The sequence below is a fragment of the Hypomesus transpacificus genome, chromosome 3 (assembly GCF_021917145.1).
Source record: "Hypomesus transpacificus isolate Combined female chromosome 3, fHypTra1, whole genome shotgun sequence".
In the NCBI taxonomy this organism is placed as follows: Eukaryota; Metazoa; Chordata; class Actinopteri; order Osmeriformes; family Osmeridae; genus Hypomesus; species Hypomesus transpacificus.
The window spans coordinates 2,261,813-2,283,765 of NC_061062.1; the positions used below are offsets into that span (position 1 = coordinate 2,261,813).

The window sequence follows — 21,953 nt, forward strand, 5'->3', positions numbered from 1 at the left end:
GGGAAGGGGACAAGGACCACACTTGGCCCCGTTGTTGGGCATCTTGAGGTGATTTGGGGGTGATCATTTCACATTGCCTGCACCTAGATCTAAACCATTGCTTCTTGCTTCTTGATTCATTGCTAAGATATATTTGTTGGCATTTTTAGGTTTTATGGGACAGTTTGTAAGGGAAGTGTGACAGGAAAGGCAGGGGGAGCGAGAGAGGGGAAGACATGCGGCAAATTCAAAGCCGGATTTGAACCCGGGCTGCTGCGGTAAGGCCTCCATCACCTACATGATGCCTGTCAGCTCCTGAGCCAACCCCCTCTAAACCATTTCTGGTGGAGAAGGGCCTCCATATGAGCCCAGACAGATCGTGGTGGTAATGCTTGGTGATAGCTTGTCACGCTGGCTGGTGCTTCCTGTTGACGCTGATGTTAACATGCAGGGAGGACCCGGCCAGATGTGTCTTTTCAGCTTGGCTGGACCATAATGAGACGGAACTCATTCTCTTCCAATTAGGGCTGAACCAGAACGTCCAGCCAGCAGCTGTCAGTCACCATGGCAGCAGAAGCTGTTGATAACTGGGCCGGCCTTTCCCTGAGGACGCTTGGCCCGTGTCACCCGCCCCTGAGTGGAAGGAGACAGTATCGCTCTCCCCCGGATTGTCTGTGGAGCTGCGAGTGTCCCCGCCAAGTCCCTTCTGTGTCTCCACCCAGACACCCACTGTTGTCCCCCACCCACTGTCCCTCCACCCACTGTCCCTCCACCCACTGTCCCTCCACCCACTGTCCCCCACCCACTGTCCCTCCACCCACTGTCCCTCCACCCACTGTCCCCCACCCACTGTCCCTCCACCCACTGTCCCTCCACCCACTGTCCCCCCACCCACTGTCCCCCACCCACTGTCCCCCACCCACTGTCCCTCCACCCACTGTCCCTCCACCCACTGTCCCCCACCCACTGTCCTCCACCCACTGTCCCCCACCCACTGTCCCCCACCCACTATCCCTCCACCCACTGTCCCTCCACCCACTGTCCTCCACCCACTGTCCCTCCACCCACTGTCCCTCCACCCACTGTCCTCCACCCACTGTCCCCCACCCACTGTCCCTCCACCCACTGTCCCTCCACCCACTGTCCCTCCATACGTCATGTGGATTAGTGGAGGTTGAAGGAAGTGCAAACATCTAAAGCCGCCGTGTCCCACAGGGTGAATATTTGTTGTCCTTGTTTGGACAGTCAAGAGCTCTCTGCCCACACGTGCTACAGTGGTGTCTCTAGGCGTGCTAGGGGGTGTTGCTAGGCGTGCTAGGGGGGCGTTGCTAGGCAAGCTAATGTGTTGTAAAGATTTTGTGTCCTGTCTTGTCCATCTGTCACACTTCACCAGACTCTGGTATCCCAATGCTCACGTAACACAGGGACATGTTGACATTAGCATACTGTTAGCGAGCTACCTGCTTCTCATTCATAAAGCAGAAGTAGGGGCATTAACAGGTCTTGATGTAATCATCTCCCTCAAGACACGGTCTGTACACACTGTATCGAATGCACGCTCTACATGCTGTACTGAACACACTCCTTTGTACAGCAGTGTATATCTAATGTTGTTGACACTCTACTGTACAGAAGGTTACATTCTAAACTAGAGAGAAATCTTATCGGCCAGCACGTGGTGCAGTCATTCAACAAAAGCTTCGGTAAAGCGTTGAGCTCTGCAGTTTTGGTTTTATAAGGGCTGAGAGAGAGAAAGAGAGAGAGAGAGAGAAAGAGAGAAGGGAGAGAGAGAGAGAAAGGAAGGAGAGAGCGAGGGAGAGACAGAGGAGGAGAGAGAGAAGGAAAGAGGGAGAGGAAGAAGCACAGAGAGAGAAAGAGGAGAGAGAGAGTGTGCTCGGTCGACAGCTCCTATCCATTTCCTACATGCTGAGTCCACGCACACACACTGGCTGGGCCACTGTACGTGAGTAGAGCGGCGATTGGACGAGGGCTCTGTCACTCAGGAGTAAATCCCCCCCCGACTTCCTCTCTCCTCCTTTCCTGGTGCAGCGTGGGAGGAGAGGGAGGGAAGTGGATCTGTCTTCTCTGAGCCTGTGAGCCTCTCTCTCTCAGCCACCCGCTCCTCATCAGCCACCTGCCCTTGACTCACTCTGGATCGACGAGACTGACGAGAGGGCTCTCCTGTGTGCGTTGCCCTGGCCCCAGCCCGCCAGTGTGTGTTTATGCGTGGGCCTCCTCTGTCCTCCTGCGGCCGGCCTCGCTTCCCCAGGGGGTGGAGGAGCGGAGCTCAGCGTTCGTCCCTGGCTGGTGGAGCTCAGATGGGAGGCAGCACTGCCCGGGGCCGTGGCTGGGACTGGGGATGCTGAGCGGGGGGAGGGAGGGCCTGTTTGAGCTGGGACGGCGGCTCCAGCAGCAGGGGGAGGTCCAGGCCGCGCTGCACTGTTTCCTCAGCAGCCTCTTGGGGCTCACGCACGTGCAGAGCTTCGCCTCGCTGCCCAACTGTCTACACCAGGTGAGCAAACAAACGCCTCGCTGGACTTTTGTACTCTGTCTCTTTTTCTTTTTCTCTCTTTTTTTTTTTTTTTTTTTTTTCTCTCTTTCACTCTCTCTCTCTCTCACTCTTTTGCTCTCTTTCTTTCACTCTCTCTTTCTCTTTCACTCTCTCTTTCACTCTGTCTTTCTCTTTCACTATGTCTTTCACTCACTCTCTTTCAGTCTCTCTTTCACTCTCTCCTTCACTCTGTCTCTCTCTCATTGTCAACAAACAAACCCACAGTACAAACCAGAAAAGGTGCACCCACAGTCACACAGCCACAGAAATGTAAATAGCCAATCTATACATGAAACACATATCAGTCACAATGCAAATACAGGTTCAAAACACGCTACACCCACACTGCATACAGTAGCAGAAACACACAACGTGCATCCAAAGGACACACACAGGACACACAACGTGCATCCACAGGACACACACGGGACACACAACATTGACACCCTCTGATATCAATGTCAAACAACATGCTGTCACAGCACAGAATCAGCACGTTTGCAATGCATGTGTAGAAGCCTGTCTGTCATGCCACAAGGGCAAAATACAGCACACATTCAAACTGCTCTGTTAGGGCAGATTCCCACACCCTAAACGCACACTGTTTGTCTATGTAAAACAAATGTTTTTTTGTTGTTGACTGTGAGTAATTCACACGGATGCCCACTTCCCAGGACAGAACAAGATCTCTGTAGGTTCCTCTCAGGGCAAAGCATTTGAATGTGCTGTGTTTGTTGTTGGGCCAAGCCCTCTGTATCAGATGGTACGTCCTCTAATAGGCTCTCCCTCATGCCCTGGGCTAGCAGCAAGCTCCTGTTTAGAAGTGGACAAGCAAAATGTCCCAAACGTATAAACACAGCCTTTATTCCAGAACGCAGGAATGCTTGGCATGACGTTGAACAGTGGGCTGTGGCGAAAGAAACAAGGAAGTCGTTTGTGTTTCGGCCTGTATTTGGGAATAACGAAATCTGTCACAGAGTGAATGTTAGTTTAGATAGAATCCTCCTTGAAACAGAGACATCATCAGAGAATGGCACGGCAGGTTATCTAACGTGAACGTGTTCTGCTTCTGTGATTGCAGATCGCTGAGCTCTTCATCACTGAAAAGAATTGTATCCTTACCATGCAGATGGAGGGGTTTCGAGGACAAGCTCGATCTGTTTTCTTTTTTTCACATCTGATCCCAACCTTTGCCCTCATCCTTGGGTTTGTGGGGGGAGGAATGTGGGCGCTCTGAGAAGGCCGACACACAGAGAGGCTGTCAGTGTTTTTCAGGGCCAGTTGCATGGATCGGAAGCTCTGTGTAATTGAGGGGGGATTGCACAGCCAGTTTATAACCACCTCTTTGTCCCAGAAAGCTTTGGGTTTTGTGTGGCGCTCAGGCTCTGTGACTTTCTCTTAAGAGGATTTGCAAATGCTTATCTTCCCCCAACCCACAGCACGTGAGAGGAGAGGGTCGAGTGACCTGTATGTGCGGCGGCTGTGTACGACACCAACGCCATCACCATAGGCAGCGTGAGGAAACAGAGCAGAGATAAGGAGGGGGTGGAGGGTTTCAGGGACATATAACCCCTCGTAGAACCCTCCTGTCACCGAGACGCTCAAACACTTTACACGCCAGCTCAGGTTATCCACCACAGCAAGAGCTCCTAACCATCCATCTCCTGAGATTAGTTGGTCTCACTTCATCAATAGACCAGAACCCCCACTTCAGCTGGGAAGACGTTTCCTTAAGAGGCTAGTCCTTCAGGATGGGGTTAAACCTTCTGACTCACAAAGACAAAAGGCATGAATAATAATGATTGGCTGGTGTCGTGTCGTGTCATGTCATGTTAGATTCTGTAGCGTTTACCATACAGTACAGGGGGTGTGTATGGTGTTTCCACCTTACCCACCCGGTGTACAGTTACATACAGAAAACTAACGGTGACTACACTCAACATCATCCTTGTTTTTGTCTGCCAGATCTAGAACTGGTCTCGTACGAAGGTTCTACATTATTCATGTATCCTTCAGGACACAGTGTTGCTCATGTGGCCTGTCGAGTCTGTTTACTCAAAAATGTTTAAATTGTCAGACGAGTTCAACCCCTTCGTAAACCAAGCATGGACGTGATTCTCACAGCACGCCTCGTTTTTTTTATTTCTGTTCCCTTTTCTCAAGAACTACACATAGATTAGACGAGGATAATACAAGACTTATGTGAGTCTAATTGGCCCATTTAGAGTCTCTTGTCCCAAAAAACAGGTTCCACTGACACTAGTACGTCCTCACAGCAGGAGAGGGGGGGAGAGGAGAGGAAAGGAGAGGGGAGGAGAAGAGAGGGCAAGGGAGAGGGGAGGCTGTGTTTATGTTGGTGCCCTGGGGAGAACAGAGGTTGAGGAGTCAGACTGGTAGGACAGAGGAACTGATGGGAACTCTCAGCTTCACACACAACGACCAAAGTCCCAGCTTTAGCAATGTGGCCTCGTTCCTTGGGTTGGCGAATAAAATACAAATCGGGTTCAGTACATCTGTGGGCTGATGCATTGGTCTATAAGCACTGCACGGGGGTTGAGGCTGGTTTTGTTTTAGACTGACATATTCTCATACTCAGTATTGATTTGAGAAATAACATAATGACCGACAGTTGCAAGTAGTATTGTCAAAGCTGCCAGAATCTAGAATTTTTTCTCTTCCAAACAACAAATACAGTTCTGCGTGTCAAATTATTAAATCGCATCACAGAATCTTAATAAGGTTATCTCTAAACACCTTGACTGTCTTAATGGTGCTGCACATGCTCCATTCAGAATCCCCCTCCCTGCCTTCGACCTCCTGCCTGCCTTTGAAAGGTGCCTCTGAGTTAATGGAAGTTTTTGTTGGAACAATATTCAATTACGGTTTCAGAAAAAAGGGGTGGGGGTGGGGGGTGGGAAGATATATCCCCCCCCCTTCATGAGGACAAAAAGGGTGGGGGGGGCTGAGAGGGGGGGTGAGGGGGGGGGGGGGGTTGAGAGGGGTGGGGGGGTGGGCTGTGTTGTAGTGGTTGTTGTCCTGCCAGGCTAAGAATAGCAGTGACCAACACAAGTAGTGCTTTGACCTCTAGCGGCCGGCGCTTCACTAATCCTCCACGCCAGATGGCTCTTTCTCTCATGCTCACCTGTTCTGGAAGGGGGGGGGGGAGGGGGAGGAGGGGGAGGGGGGAGGGGGAGGGGAGGGGGGTGGAGGGGGGTGGAGGGGGAGGGGGGGGGAGGAGGGGAGGGGGAGGGGGGGAGGGGCGCACACACCAGACATGGTATGTGACACAGAAGCGCCATCATTTCTTTCCACAGACATCACAGAGCAGGCTTTGTGATGTGTAAAAGATCCGCGTAGCCTCTCTTGTGTCACGGTGCTGCTGTGTTTACGTCCCCTGAAACTAATGAGATCAATTGACTCCGGGCATCTGCCAAGGAGATCATAAAATGTAGCGTCTCTGTGTAATGAATTACGTGATTTACTGTGTTGTTCCTGTAACGGGCCATCAACATGAATTCCCCTCGCAGCCTGGTGAGTGCTGAAGCTAACTGTTCTGTCTCTCTGAAGCCCAACCTGGCTTCCACACAGCACGTGGCAGAGCAGTAGTTATCTGTATATTATGAAGTGTGTTGAGTTTTAACAACAGCACAGTCAAACTTCATCCTGTGCAAATGGAACCTGTTTGTCATGCGGTATCGCCTGTTAACGACATCGGCACATCCACACCTTTTCATCTAGATAAAACAGCTTTGCAATTGACAGTAGGATTTGAGTTCTGTCTGTCTCGGGACAACATGAAAAGGTTTGACCAGGACTGAGGCATGGTGGTGAGGGTACCAGAGAGAGGAAGCTTGTGTTGACTCTGTAATGAGGGGTCTCAGAGCCTCACACAGAACCATTACACTCCCTGTGACACGCTGAAAGAATCCAGATGCTGCTGTTCGCAGCTGTGGTTTCAACTGTCAAGCTGTTTCCCAGCCCGGAAGGAATTCTCCTGTTCTCTGCTGCTGCACTTACAGACTGAGACCGTTTTTTTTCTCCCCACCTACTAAAAATGACAGTTACTACGTATAGTCCCACTAGGCAGAGACAGAAATACAAGCGAGGGAGTTTGAAGGTAGTGTGCCTCCAGTTTGGTAGAGTCTAAGTGCTGAGGAGTAAGACAGCCATGCAGGTCTGGTATTTATGTCCGCTTTTATTTTAAGCATATTTCCTCTGTCAAGTCACAGCCTTCAAATTCCCCTGTCAAACTACGCATTGTGTTGATATCATTCAAACGGATTCATTTTCGCTGGATGTGGAATGCCTATGACCGAGTGGAAGATCTCACAAGGTTTATTTTCTGTCGAATATTTGTGTCTATTTACGGAATCAGACCCCCAGGCACAAAACAATGCTGCCCCAATCAAGCAAACTCTCGAGGGGTGACTGGGTTTCTAAAGATAGTCCAGATCGTTGGCTCCTGACGTCAGGAGAAGCATGTTGTCATTGAGAGCGTGGTCAGATGTGGGCCGCAGCAGGCAGGGCCCATCCAGGAGACACCTGATCCTTCACCCATGTCTCCAGATGGGAAGGCCCTCCAGTTCATCCAGGCTGAGAAGATGTTCTACGAGGTGGCGCTGATCGAGCTTACCTCTCTGCATGGTTCCAAAGGCAAGTTCCTCCTCCACTGCATGTTCGCATTATATACACGTAATATATAAATAAAACACACATAATATACACATCATTTACACACATAACAAACACAATATACACATAACATACACACGGTCCAGGAAGCATTATAGTAACCACGGGGACAGAAGAATCCAGGATACCCATCAGGGAAATACATTTTCATTAAATTTCATTTTGAATATATATATATGATATATAGAACTCAGGTGTCAGCAGGGAGCCATCTAGAACATACAGAACCCTGGGCCCTGAGGGAAAATGTTGAAGACCACTGCTATGGAGAACCTATAGAAGTCAAAGCCTCACCGAGCCAATAGGGACCCATGATTGATCTGACCTCCGTCCATCTTTATTTCCTGTAAACACAGTCCAGCTCCGGTAGAGAGAGCTCTCAGCAGGGCCAGCCATCCATCAGCTCCTCGACGTCCCCCTCCCTGTCTGCCTCTGCTGAGGCAGCAGTCCACTCTAGCGTGGGCAGAGAGGAGGAGTTAGGGGCACACGCGGGGAGAAGACAAATGGCCGGGCTTGGCATTATCTCATTAGGAGCTGTGTGGCGCCACGGAATCCAGAGTCTCTTGAATCAGCACTCGGCTGGATAGTTTGCCCTTCTCTCCTGAGACCACCCTGGCACCTGAAGCAGGGCAAAGGCCCACCGTCTATCTCCACTCTCAGTTTAATCTTAGCTTAGTGACTTACAGCATTTCTTTCACTGTTACTCGCCACCCCCCTCCCCTCTGCTCCCCTGGGGGGAATGTTTCTTCATTGCACTCTATTCCATCAGCCAAAACCGTTTTTTTTTTCTCCCCCCAGTACACTCTCATTGGTGTCAGGAATGTGTGTGTGTGTGGTGGAATTGTGATTGTGTTTTAACCCGCTTATGTGTCGCGCATGTGTCAGTCAGTCCTTTAGTGGGTGTGGTGAGTTCTCCCTATCCACTCCTCTGCCACGACCTGCCTTTATCTGAGCTCTCTATCTTTAGTGTCCTGCTGTTCCCCATCCGGCTTGCTCCTCTCTGCACTTCAGGCTCCGCTCACATCTCCGTAAGCCACGGGCGTGCCAGATCACCGGATCTCCAGCCTTTTGGATTCTATTTCTAGGCTGCCAAAAAGACAGAATGACAGTCAGATAGACAGAGAGAAAGAGAGAGAGAGAGAGAAAGAGAGAGACAAGGCAGGGCTGCGGTGGTGGCTGACTGACTGATTACATGCCGTGTGTGTGTGTGACAGGGCCTCAGGAGGAGGCTATGCTGGGCTCAGCAGGAGGATGTGGGTCTCCAGAGGAGCTTTCAGACCAGGCTTCCCAGGCACAGCACCTGGAGAGGCTAGCGCAGCTCTGCATCATGAGCAAACGGTATGTAACTCAGCTGGATTGGCGGATTTAGCTGCTGCGACTAGGGCTCTCAAGTGACCTAGAATCCCTTTGTGTGTGTGTGGGGGGGGGGGGGGGGGGGGGGGGGGGGGGGAGGGGGGTGTATGTGTGTTTATGTGGATCAGTGATTATGGATTATTTAGGCTGATAGAAAAACATTCTGGAGGAAGAATTTGTGTTTTTGTTTTCACAATGGAATGTGTTCTGTTAAGGGTCTTATGACATTGCTCTCATGTCGGTCATTAGCTGTCGGGTTAGAGCAGATTTGAAGCCAGATTCCTGTGAGAAAAACTTGTGAATATACACCATATGAAAAAAACATACATGTAAGATTGATGTCTATTAACAAAGTTACGTAGTGCATAACACATAGTTCCTAACTTTTCAACATTGCATGTGACGTCTTGCCTGTTCTCAGAAGAAGGTCAATAATATTGATGTTATCTCTGTCTGTGTGTCATTCTGTTTGCCGGGGTGAAGTTGAGATATTGAAGTTTGGGAGATGTTGTGTAACCATCCCAAAATAGATAACTGGAGCCGTGGCCTGCAGCTCCTGTCTTGTTTACAATAAGCTCACGTCCTCCTATGACCTGAACGCTCACAGTTAGGGTGGAAATTTCATCACCTAATAAACATAACAGGAAGTGTTTGGGACGGCTGCTTCCAAGCAAAAACTAGAGAGTTTAGTTTCCCTCCAGTGCGACAACAGTGTCTTTTTTTTTGGTTTTGTTTCAAGTGTTGTTAGAGCACCTGGGTCTGTACCTTGTCAGGACACAGCATGCACACAAAAACAGACCAACACATAAGCCTTGTGGTGTCATTGGTCGGGAGATTTGAGGCATTTAACCTGATTGCTTGTGAGAGTGGCGGGGGGGGGCAGGTGGTTGCGTGTGCATTGGAAGGTGGTGAGATAAGTTGAGAAGGCTGGTTAATTTTGAATGAGATTGTGGAGATTGTTTATGACAGTACCCACTGGCTAGGGTTTCAGAGCTAATGGGGACGAGGGGTTGGTTTCTGCTCTGTGATCATCTGTACCATCCTGCACTGCATTGCACTGCACTGCACTGAGCTATTTAAAGAGTTCAGAAACTTGAGACACAATGAAAGTGTTCGACAATCATGGCCGACTATCTCTTAGGAGGGCAGATCACTTCATACAGAGATACTTTCCCTGGGAAAGTACTGTTGCATTTTAGCTTTCAATGTCAAATAGAAACAAGCCCACTTCTCTACTGAAAGACCACACATGCCTGGATCACTTTTGCAACAAAATGTTAAAATGACCAGGATTGAGATGTTTTACTTTGCAGAAACCCGATCAGATCTAGGAAACCAAAAGTCGTTTTTCAGTATGGCTACATACCAACTCCTACTACAAAGGCCGTTGGTACCTCGATAGATCCATGGCTCCATCACTTAGCGCATCTCACCATAGCGACAAACACGTTTTCTAAGCGCATAGGTCATGTATTTTTTCACAATTAGCGACACGTCACGTCCCAGGGTCCTCAGCTAGACATCTGCCAGTTCTCAACTTCGTACAGTGCCCGGTTCTCGAGATGATCGCACCGCAGACACACAGATTCCTGCCTTCACAGATTTCAAGAGGGGCATAACAGAGAGAGGATGAAAGGAATAAGAAGCAGTGAGAGTAGAGCAGATGGGGAGGACTTGCCCCACTAGGGAGCGTCTCTGTCACTGCTGGTGCCCCCACCACACCACACTTCCCACCTCAGCCTCAACCCCACACTCGGGAACAGGAAGCTGTCTCGGAGCAGGAAGTTGTCATGCTGCCTGAATCTTTCAGTGCTGCGGTAGGAAGTCCGCTCGCTTCTCTATCTGTAGCGATCGGATGTCCTCCGACGACCGTCTAAAACCAGGCAAGCCGACACCTGGCCATGACTAATTAAAGGGAAGGTTTAGGAACAGCACAGCTGACATCTGTCACACTAAACAAGCCTTGCTCTGTATGTATGAACACACGTGTGGGTGACGGATGTGCTCGGGCGGTGCCGGCTCTGCCCGCAGGCGGATGTGACCAGCACATCCCTCAGAGAGGCGTGCTGTGTCCACCTGGGTTAACGCAGACCGAGGTGTGTGAGTGGAAGGGTACAAGGTAAACCGACCCGTGAGCGCCATGCGTTCTGTAACCCACCCTGGGGGCAGGATGGAGGCAGGATGGAGGCAGGATGGAGGCAGGATGGAGGCCTTGGCAGCTGGCAGGGAAGGCAGGTTTCCACTGCTGTCTGAAGGCTGGTCCTTCGCCAGCGCCCAGGCCCCGCTCCAATCACAGCACACGCGTGCTTGAGTTTGTCATGCTGTTCTGATCCTAAACACTGAAATGGATCTGCTTACTTGACAAGACGGCATGCCCCACTAAGCTTGATTAAGGTCAGCCATTGTTGATCCCTTTGAAAAAGACTTATTTGTGGGATTAAATTAACTGAAGGTGCCAGGCCAGATTGATTTCGCTTCCGGGGCCAGACTGAATGGGATGCATTGCTTTTCTTTACTGCATATCTGGTATTTGGAGGTAACATAGCACCCTTAGGAGGCATGAGGGACTGACATGTTTTGTTCAGAGAATATGTGTTATTTATGTACTTACGTTACTTATATATTCTAACAGTCTTTTCTTCTTTTTTCTTACTCTCCCAGACCTCACCTTGCGTTAGAGTACAGTGGAAAGGTATGTGCTGGGCCTTCAGTTGGCACTCATATGGTTAAAACATCATAGAGACCAAAGTGGGAGTTTTTTCAAATTCATGAAACTAGCAGTTGTATTATTCATGTTTCATTAGCTTTTATCAAAACGACAAGAGGGGGGATTGAACCTAAAACCTTTAGTTCAGTGGGTTAACATTCTACTAAGCTGCTTTCTTGGATTTTGGGTTTAACTGGCTTACTATGGTCTCTGTGTTCCTCAGGCAACTAAGATCCACCAGAAGGCTTTTGGGAACGACCACCCCATCACAGCCAGAAGCCTGGAGTTGCTAGCCACAGTCTATGCCGAGATCGGCAAGACTGAATACTCAGGTAAGAAGAGCTCCAAGCGGACAACATAGGGTTACATGAATTACCCTTTGAATTACCTCAAAGTATAAATATACCTGGCTGAGTGTTTCACTAAGGACTGCGTTGTGACAGCTCAGACTGTAAACAGACGCAGAGAGTTTACAATGTTGACATTATGACAGGTCCTTGTGTTCAGCCGCTGAACGTAGACTGCACCTTGTCACGTCGTTTACACAAGGCTTTCTTCCTAAGCATGACAAACCGGAACAGTGCTGTTTAAGCCCCAGTACCACGTCACCGCTTTGCTTCAGAGCACACGCGGCCGTGTAAGTGGCTTACAGCACTCCCGCTTGCAGATGTAAAATGGCAGTTTAAGGAAATGTTAAATTAATAAACAGCCGTTGTACGTTTGGTCGTCCAAAGTGGTTTTGTGCACCGTAGACGGGGTTCAACAAACGAGGAGTTTTTGTTAGGCTACTCTCGACAGTTTGAGGCCACTGTGTTCGAGGTTTGCTGGTGCTTAGAAAAAGATGCACTCTTGTTTCATTTCCGAAACTTAGCATTTTTCACGGAGACAGGTTTGCTGTATAAGGCATTAACTTAAATGCACCCGTAAATGGTGAGTCAGCGGTTGGGTGGTGTGTGTAGCCAGCATGAAGCAAGGCCTAGCAGCGTACAGTAGAGGGGCGTCGTTAGACCCTTTATAGTGGGCACGTTCCCCTGTATAAATCTGCTGTGCCCCAGTAAAATCAAACTTGCGTCCCTGAACTGTTATATACTGGGTTGAGCAACGGGAGTGTCTATAGCCGAGTAGTGTCTTGTGAGCAGCAAACCCGTGGCCCAGTAGAGCTTTATGTCTAACAGTACCTGGCTGTGCATTATAGATGACCTTCTGGGACAAGTCCACAGCAAAACAAATACTTACAAGTTCAGAGAACAGCTGAAGCACAAATACATTTAGTTTTTTTTTTGCTGTGTAGTTTATTGCACATTGTGCCTGTGCTTCTGTTAGCTATTTCAGTAACCTTTATCCCAAAGGACGACTCCTCTACGGCCTCTGGGAAAATAGCATTGGCAGAGTCATGCTCTCCACAACTCACTGCTTGAGACAGTCAGTCTGGAAGTTATCATGTCACAGCTATCAGCTTGTGTTGCCCTGCATTTACACTCCTAAAATCAAATAATTTGCTTTTACTAAATAAGATAAAGTATTTGTTCAGTCAGTTCGTTAAGCCTTCGGTGATTAGGTTAAACAGGGCATCTTGCATTGTTTTCTGCCTTGAGCACATACTCTGCACTGATAGGGTTAGTTGGGATGTTTGAGTGCACGCTCTGTTTTGCACGTTTCGTTGCCTTATCAAGGCCCGACTGGAACAGCAACAGTAACCATCAGTGCTGTGTGAGCTTCTAGTGAGGTTCCAGGTTCCGGGCCTCCTGCTGGTCATGGTTCTCCCTGGGTTCTCACGGTTCTCTCTTACGGTCCTCCATGTCCTAGACTCTCTGGGCCAGTGTGTGTCTGCCCTGTCCAAGAGGTTTACGGCTGCAGAGTCCTTCAGAGACACACTCAACGGGCTGCCCCACGTCCACACCCACTGCCACCGGGAGAAACGCTCTGAACTGCGGAACAGGAAGGAAGTGCCCCAACAGGAGGACTCCTCCAACCTCCAGGTGATTATGAACAACTGCCAAGAGGAAAGCTGCCTGCAAACGTAGTATGCATGTGATATCACATGTGACATGTATCGTAATATTTGTTATCTATAATATATATGATTCGGTAACTGCTCTGTGGTGACTCTGTTGTACTATAGTTGAAGAGGAGACGGTACTGTACATACTATTGTACATTGAAACTGAGTAGCAATCCGAATGGAGCATTCACACAAATCAAACAGCAACAGAAAATAGGAATAATTTTTCAAAATGGAATTTCAAACCAGTCAGATTTTTTTAAATGCTGATTATAGAAAAAGAAAACATTTAAAGTGGAGTGGTGTAGGTGCCCGAGCGGAGGTGAAATGGGTATAGGGTGACGCAGCAGGAGAAATAAAACAGACCAGTTTTGGTGAAGCTGCTCCTGTGATGGCTCTGGAGTGCGCTCAGACTGCGTGGTATGTGTGTGTGTTCACTGCGTGGTGTGTGTGTGTTCACTGCGTGGTGTGTGTGTGTTCACTGCGTGGTGTGTGTGTTCACTGCGTGGTGTGTGTGTTCACTGCGTGGTGTGTGTGTGTTCACTGCGTGGTGTGTGTGTTCACTGCGTGGTGTGTGTGTGTTCACTGCGTGGTGTGTGTGTTCACTGCGTGGTGTGTGTGTTCACTGCGTGGTATGTGTGTGTTCACTGCGTGGTGTGTGTGTTCACTGCGTGGTATGTGTGTGTTCACTGCGTGGTGTGTGTGTTCACTGCATGGTGTGTGTGTTCACTGCGTGGTGTGTGTGTGTTCACTGCGTGGTATGTGTGGGTTCACTGCGTGGTATGTGTGTGTTCACTGTGTGGTGTGTGTGTTCACTGCGTGGTGTGTGTGTTCACTGCGTGGTGTGTGTGTTCAATGTGTGGTGTGTGTGTTCACTGCGTGGTATGTGTGGGTTCACTGCGTGGTGTGTGTGTTCACTGCGTGGTGTGTGTGTGTTCACTGCGTGGTGTGTGTGTGTTCACTGCGTGGTATATGTGTGTTCACTACGTGGTATGTGTGTGTTCACTGCGTGGTGTGTGTGTGTTCACTGCGTGGTGTGTGTGTGATCCTCTCCCCAGCCCGCAGGCAGCAAGACCCCCACCTCCATCCTGAAGAGGCCTGGGCCCGGCTCAGACACTGAGGCTGTCCACAGGCGGAAAGGGGAGAGGAGGGTTCGCTTCAGGGAGCCTGAGATCACAGTGCACGGTGAGAGTCTGATGGGATGAGGGACTTGTGAGGACAGGACAGGTGTCTGGGGCCAGGTATACTGTTAGAGGGGGCCGTTTAGATCCAACATTGCTGTTGTGATATCGTTTTATTCACTGCATTGCAGGCATTAATGTTTTGCCTGTTATATTTTTGCAAAGTATATTGTTTGTAATTATTCAGGGCCTGCATTTAAGGGGGCCACAAGGGGGTCCAAACTTGTTGTAACAGGGGCACTGCCCCCCCCCACCCCGCACATAACTGCCCCTGTACGAGGGACTTGTACTGTACCCGTAGTTTTGTGGGTGAGGAGAAGATGAGATGTCTGCACTGCCTGTAGAGAAGTACTGCCCTCTAGGTGCATACTTATGTATGTTTATCAGAAGGATGAGCCCCTTGAGATTAGGTCCTTTTTCAAGGGGCTCCTTGACACCGATACACAGAAAATTCAGTACATGAAGCAAACAATATAGATACACTTGCACAGACAGCAGTTCTCCTAGGTCTAGCCACTCTCTCACCCAATGATTTGTTGGGGAATCAGATGGCTGAGCGGTTACGGAATCGGGCTATTAATCAGAAGGTTTCCGGTTCAATTCTGGCCGTGTAAAATGACGTTGTGTCCTTGAGTAAGGCACTTCACCCTACTTGCCTCGGGGAGAATGTCCCTGTACTTACTGTAAGTTGTTCTGGATAAGAGCGTCTGCTAAATGGCTAAATGTAATGAAAATGTAAATGATTCCCCTGAAAATGCCAAAATACAGTAGACATACATGCAGGAAGTGCACACATAACCCATGAGCTATTTACATGCAGTCACATGCATATTCCTACACCAAACTAAAAGCTTCTTGGAACTGCATTAAAAAAACTGTTTAAAATAATGTACAGTTATGAATGGAAAAAGAAGAGTTGATTAAACCACTAGCTCCACATCTGGGACAAGAAAAATAAGACTAATCTTCAAATCCATAAAATGTATGTGAATTCATAAACGTAATACACTGCTGAATCCACCTTTAGATTCATGCCGTCTAATTCTCCACGGGACACTGCAGCACCTCACGAAACACTCAACATTGTTATGTCTGAGCTGTAAAAGAAAATTAACAAGATACATAAAAAAATGTCACAGTAGATCGTAAAACAGACCTCCCTGGAGAGTTCGGTAGGATTCAACGCCAGATAAACGAATAAAAAACACCAACAGGAATGAGTGATTTACACTTCACAGTTAATTATCCATGCAAATGAGGCTCGTCCAGTCTGAGCCAGTGTGACACGTTTATGAAGGGGTCAGATGGCTGAGCGGTTAGGGAATTGGGCTATTAATCAGAAGGTTGCCTGTTCGATTCCCGGCCGTGCCAAAAATGACATTGTGTCCTTGGAGAAGGCACTTCACCCTACTTGCCTCGGGGGAATGTCCCTGTACTTACTGTAAGTCGCTCTGGATAAGAGCGTCTGCTAGATGACTAAATGTAATGAAGGTCCCAGCAACCGTCTGGGCATCAGACTCGAGGACTGTTGAGCTGCTGGGTTGAACAGTCCCAGCAGCTCTGCTGTCTGTCTCCTCATCCAATCAGGACTGACTTGCCTCTTGTCTGTTTTGTGTCCAGACATCCCTTATGACCGTTTGGGCGGTAAGTCTATCTGGGACTGTCCCTCTTGTCAGTATCTCACTGAGCATGTGCAAGTCACTGCTGTCCCTTATACTCACTGAGCATGTGCAAGTCACTGCTGTCCCACACTCACTGAGCATGTGCAAGTCACTGCTGTCCCTTATACTCACTGAGCATGTGCAAGTCACTGCTGTCCCACACTCACTGAGCATGTGCAAGTCACTGCTGTCCCTTATACTCACTGAGCATGTGCAAGTCACTGCTGCCCCACACTCACTGAGCATGTGCAAGTCACTGCTGTCCCTTACACTCACTGAGCATGTGCAAGTCACTGCTGCCCCTTTATCTCACTATGGCTGTTGAGTGCTTCTCACCTCGTGTGCCTGTGTTTCTGGCTGATAAGACACTCTATCTGGGAGTGTTAAGGATGCTTTACCATCGGACATCCTGTTTTCCCTCTCGCTTCACACCTAGTTTACCCGTCACCTGATTGGCTCATGGATGGCTCAGCACATTTAACGCAGAGCTTAACCTCATCAGGTTGCTCTTTAACAAGATTCACACTTACCTGGAAAAGAAGAGTGACTGAATCCACCCAAGGAGGTTGTTGACACTGTAGGGTCGATCATTAGCTGAATAAAGTGATCCGTTTTGGTTTTGTGTTGGTTCCCAGCGTACGACACATCACAAGCCCGCTCCCATCTGGCCCTGTTTACCTGCCTGTTCCTGATGATGTCACTGCTGGGCGTGGCACTGTACTGCACGGATCGCCGGAGGCCGCAGCGTATGTGTGAGGACCTGGAGGCCTCGCTGGCTGTCTACCTGCTGAAGGCCAAGCAGCTGGTCTGGGTCTGCTGGGGCTGGATCACCATGCAGTGACGGCGACCAGCCACCAGGAGAGACACGGAGCAAGATCTCCACACCCCCACGCTCTCTGCTTCCGCCCGGACGCTTCCGGAACAGCTCACTCGATCGCCGCCTGGCTGAAACTCTTTCTATGGCCATGGGCTGGGCTCCCTTACTGCTAATCTCACAGCAGTGGGAAGAGCCATGGAATCACAGAGATAATGTAGCTTCCGTGACTGTATGTATATGTACCGGGGTGGGGGGGGGTGGGGGGGGGGTGGGGGGGGTGGGGGGGGGGGGACTTGTTCAGTTTGGTTCGGTTGGTATATTTAGCAAATTTGCAAAGCTAAAGCTCACTGGTTATGCTCACTTAACTGCTATGGTCATTTGCCTTTTTTTGATTATCGGCACACATTTATTGTACGTGTGTGAATGTTTCCATGGAATGCAAATATTTATTTTATTACAAAACTATAACATTTTGTGTACATTGAATATTTACATGGATATGAATGTGTATATATGGTAAGGTCTACAACAATATTAAGATATATTAAGTCTATCAATATTCAGCCTTGTTATTGCACATTTTTGAACGTCGGGACCTTTAACATTGTTTGGATTAGGCACTGAACACCTTAACTGTCCTACGTGAGTTTGGGGGATGAGTGAAGCACAAATGGGATTTCCTTTTGAAAAGGAAATCCATGAAGAAGAATGACAGGACTGTTTCACTTCACTGTGCCAGGTCGAAATTGAATATTTATACGAATGAAGTCATCTTTTCTTTTACAAACTACATGCTCTGTGGTCTATCCACCTTTAGTCAGTGGACGCTCAGTTGGATTAAAGATGACATCGTCAGCACAATACTGTTGTATAAATTCCCCATGTCATTATTTATAATCTAATCTAAATCTAAATGAACGTGCTCAGAATGAGTGCTTATGCCAGTGTTCATCCTAAATGTTAAAATGCCACACTAATATCCATCTTCAAATGTTATCTATTCTTGTAAACTGTAAACAGCGGCTACACAAATATTTAGTACTTTTCTTTCCTGTACATTGAATTTTATAAGGATTTTGTTACCTGTTACATTTCTATTTCAACTACTAGTCTGTTTCAACTTCTGCAGAATTCAGGTTTTTAATCTTGATGTCAAATGCTTGTTCAGATGTAGATATGAAGGGTTGCATAGTGAAGGATGTACAGTTGATGAGGTGGAGGGTACATTGGCGTGGTAAGAGGCCAAACGCAGCAGCATAACTGAATACTTGCATCACTGTGAGACTTGTGGTAATTGGCACAAATCTAATTTAGAAAACACGAGTCTCCTGAAAATGGGTCACGCTTCAAAGGGCTTCATTGGTGCATGTCACAGACTTTTACATTTGAGCAATAAGACACCACACAATTTAGTTTCCCAATAATAAGTTATTCTTTATATAACAAGTTTCAGGGAACACAACTATAGGAAATGATAGGGTGCGAGAAGTCTTACGTTTGAAGCTCTTTGCAATATGGTTCAACCAATGCCTGATAAGATGAGGTATGTCTAATCTCGAGGGCTTCCACTTAACTGTCAGACTAAGCCATCCTCAGCAACAAGAACACCTGGGGAAATATTGCCTGTGTGCACATTTTGGTTTGTAGCTGCATTTCATGTCTGGCAATGTGTTAGTGGTCACTTTGAAAGAAGTGCCTTTTGGAAGGTTTTCTTGGTTCCTATCTTTTATATGATTTGAATGAATACAAATAAAACTTGTCATTGCATACTGTACCAAAGCCACAGAGCGTGATGGCAGGCTTTTGTTGTCACTACCCAGCATGCACTGTACAGCATGTACTCTGTACTGGATGTTTAGACTAAGAAGGGCCGGACCGGAGGTGAAATGAACTTCTGACTTCTGGTAATCTCACTTCACAACTCTGTCCTTTGAAAATAGAAAAGTTCATTGATTGACCGTGTGCATCATCCAAAGCCTACGTAATACCTTAAAAGAAAACACTTGTTTGGTACAGATTTATTACTCTGCAAAAGAACACATACACAGCATGCAATAAAGCAGTCATAACTGAAGCAACGCTGCCCAACTCACAGGGTATCTGTGTTCAGAGTACACAACCAGGAAGCTTGTCCCAGAAACATATTAATGATACAATACTCCAGTAGATCGAACCCTAACCCTACTCACTGCATGCACACTGCCCATGCAAAACAAAGCACAAAGACATGAGGAGCCATGATAAACTGTCCTTCCAACCTCCCTGTCTGGATGAGTCACCAGAATCATGCTGCTAAATGTGGAGCCTCACTCACGGTGGAAGCAGAAGGGCCTAACACATCCTTTACATCCTCCTTATTAAATGCCTGTAGATTCTCTCCGCTCACGCACGTCTAAGCGTGCGCCTGGAAGCAGATGACGCGTCAGCAGTAATTAGTTTGCGTTTAGAATAACACAGGAAGCAAGTGGACAAGCGTATTTAATCTGCCGCAGAACATCGATGACTTGTTCACCCTTTTAGAAGTTCACCGTCTACAGCGACGTTTAAAAAAAAGGAGGCCAGTCAAGTACATTGAGATGTAACCCAAAGGCATAACAGGAATCCTAAAATTTTACTTGTGAGTCAGAACCCATTGATTTGATTGTATGAATAGACAGGGTTTGGTCACTCTACAGTGGCAGGCAGGGCTAGCGAGTGTATGTGTGTCAGTGTGTGTGGATTTGTGCGCGTGTGCATATGTCAATGCGAGTGTGTGCGTGTGTGGATGTGTGGCTGTGTGCATACGTGGGTGTGTGTGTGGCTGTGTGCATACGTGGGTGTGTGTGTGGCTGTGTGCATACGTGTGTGTGTGTGTGTCCCAGTGCTCTATATCAGGCCCTTCTTCCGGTCCCGGCCGTCGGAGCCCCTGCGCGAGGATCGCCCCAGGAGCAGCTCCTTCTCGTGGATCAGGCTGTCCAGAAGATCCTCCTGTCTGTAGTTGTGGTAGACCTTGAGGAAGGCCATCACCGCGATGCCCAGCCACGCTAGCCAGCATGCCCACAGCCCAAACTGGAGGCACACAGAGAAGTATCTAGAATCTCAGTGTCCTATCTTTACACTGTAGTTAACATCAGGGCCGTAGGGTTCATTATACTTTCGGAAAAATGACAAATCTGTCAACAAATATGTAAAGTTGTCCCAACCACATCTGAAAGCAAACCTATACCCTTGGTTAAAAGACCATCAGTTCCAGTCATACCTGAGCTATAGCAAACTGGTCATAGAAGGCAGAGTTATCCAACCCCAGCTCCAGATCCGTGTCCTGAAGGTCTTCACAGCTGAAACACACAAACAAACATGTTATGTAAAGCTGGCTTTCAGCTACAGGCGATGTATGGTGGCACCCTGACCACAGTAGCCCGGACAGGGTCAAAGGGTACTTTGGTTCTGAGATGGTGAGCAGGTCATGTGACTGGGTCATGTGACCGGGCTCACCTGCTGGGCATGCTGCCTGCTTCTGTGACAGCGTCACACCACAGGTTGAACCCCACGCTGATGATGCTGCTGGACAGGAAGACCATGAACACCATCAGAGAGCTGATGAGCAGGTTCAGGAAGGCATTGAAGATGGAACTGCAGAGAGGGAGAGAGAGGGGGGGAGGGAGGGAGAGAGAAAGAGGGGAGGAAGGGAGACAGAGATGGGAGAAAGGGAGAGAGAGATGGGAGAAAGGGAGAGAGAGAGAGAGAGGGGGGGGAGGAAGGATGAGATGGGAGAAAAGGGAGAGAGAGATGGTTTGTAAGAGAACTTGATGGTTTACTGTTGTGCTAATTGGAAAAAGGCAACAGCAAATTGATAGTTGTTCTATAGATACTCCTAAGATAACCAGTTCCATGTCAGCAAGGCTGATGTTCATAGGCCAATTGCTGTACCAAAATAATTTGTCTCAATTCAGAAGTATCTCTCAAAAGCTAAATGAAAAACAATGCATAATTTGCAAATGGGCATCCTATATGTGAACTGCAACACATGACAGTCTTATCCTCAGGCTGGTATGACTGGCATATTGATTTACTGTGGCTGAATGAGGCTGAACGTGTTATTGTAACCAATGGATTCTCGTCTGCCAGGCCTTTCAGCAGCAAATCTAGCCTACTGCATAAAAATGAATGAACTAAATGAACCGAATGTATTTGTACTATTTTTTATCGGTGCAGCAGGCTACAGGCTGGCGGGGATGCGGGAGTGCGTGGACATGAACCTGCACTACATGTCAGCATGCATCTCTTAGCAATGCGATCCTGTAAAACAAGAACAAGCAAATACTGTTTCAGAACAACCACAAGTGAAACGGCACTCACTCGTCGTGCCCTTTGCAAAGAAAGAAAAGCAGTCTCCACGCCTGCACTGCAGACACGACGAGGGAAGCTATCCCGACAAAAGTGATGAAACTGCACGAAGACTCCCGTCCCCACTCCTCAACGATGAAGCGCTGCTTCGATACTGTAATATTTTCATTCTGCCAAATTCCATGCGTGAAAAGCAAACATTTCCCCCGAAAATCTTCCGTATTTTCGGAAAGAGGCACAACGGCAATAAAACTGAACACAAAAGCAAAAAAATAGAGGATACATTGCGCGAGTATTAAATTATCGAGGGCCATCTTTCCATCTCCAGTCTCTGCTTTGCGACCAATTGAAACGGCGCCTGCGCAGTGGACACTTTGACGCTGCGTAGGCGCAACATCATGCACCACCGCTGTATCTCAGATAATTGAATTGATGTGGAATTGTATGCTAGACTGGTATAATATGACATTGGGTTGTTGCCTTGGTTACTATATACATTAATATCTTGAAAGGCATCATCTGTGTGATATAATTTACAACTTACTCTTTATCTCACACACGCAAGCTTGCACACATACACACGCGCGTTCACGTAAGAGAAATAGCATCCTGATACAGGGTGACAGTTATCAAGGAGAGGCAGGTTCTTGTCAGACTAATCTGTGGCGCTTCAGAGAGTCCATC

At 48.1% G+C, this 21,953-nt stretch overlaps 2 protein-coding genes across 3 annotated transcripts; one reads left to right on the top strand and one right to left on the bottom strand.

Moving 5' to 3' along the window:
* Positions 1-1,846: 1,846 nt before the first annotated feature.
* On the top strand, positions 1,847-17,186 carry c3h14orf180 (chromosome 3 C14orf180 homolog). Of its 2 annotated transcripts, XM_047049579.1 has the most exons (10): positions 1,847-2,491; positions 3,612-3,642; positions 7,097-7,183; positions 8,437-8,560; positions 11,237-11,267; positions 11,506-11,614; positions 13,089-13,261; positions 14,343-14,469; positions 16,086-16,109; positions 16,762-17,186. In XM_047049579.1, exons 1-10 carry the CDS (start codon positions 2,339-2,341, stop codon positions 16,965-16,967), a joined length of 1,065 nt encoding a protein of 354 aa, XP_046905535.1. In that variant the 5' UTR covers positions 1,847-2,338; the 3' UTR covers positions 16,968-17,186. The 2 variants fall into 2 exon arrangements, with proteins under 2 accessions (XP_046905535.1, XP_046905543.1); XM_047049587.1 differs by lacking the exon at positions 16,086-16,109 and having other exon boundaries at positions 1,849-2,491.
* A 46-nt stretch (positions 17,187-17,232) lies between these two features.
* Positions 17,233-21,619, bottom strand: LOC124487552 (transmembrane protein 179). The gene is made up of 4 exons (XM_047049953.1): positions 21,282-21,619; positions 20,418-20,555; positions 20,182-20,260; positions 17,233-19,991 (listed from the first exon to the last, which is right to left on the bottom strand). Exons 1-4 carry the CDS (start codon positions 21,581-21,583, stop codon positions 19,809-19,811), a joined length of 702 nt encoding a protein of 233 aa, XP_046905909.1. The 5' UTR covers positions 21,584-21,619; the 3' UTR covers positions 17,233-19,808.
* Positions 21,620-21,953: the final 334 nt, after the last annotated feature.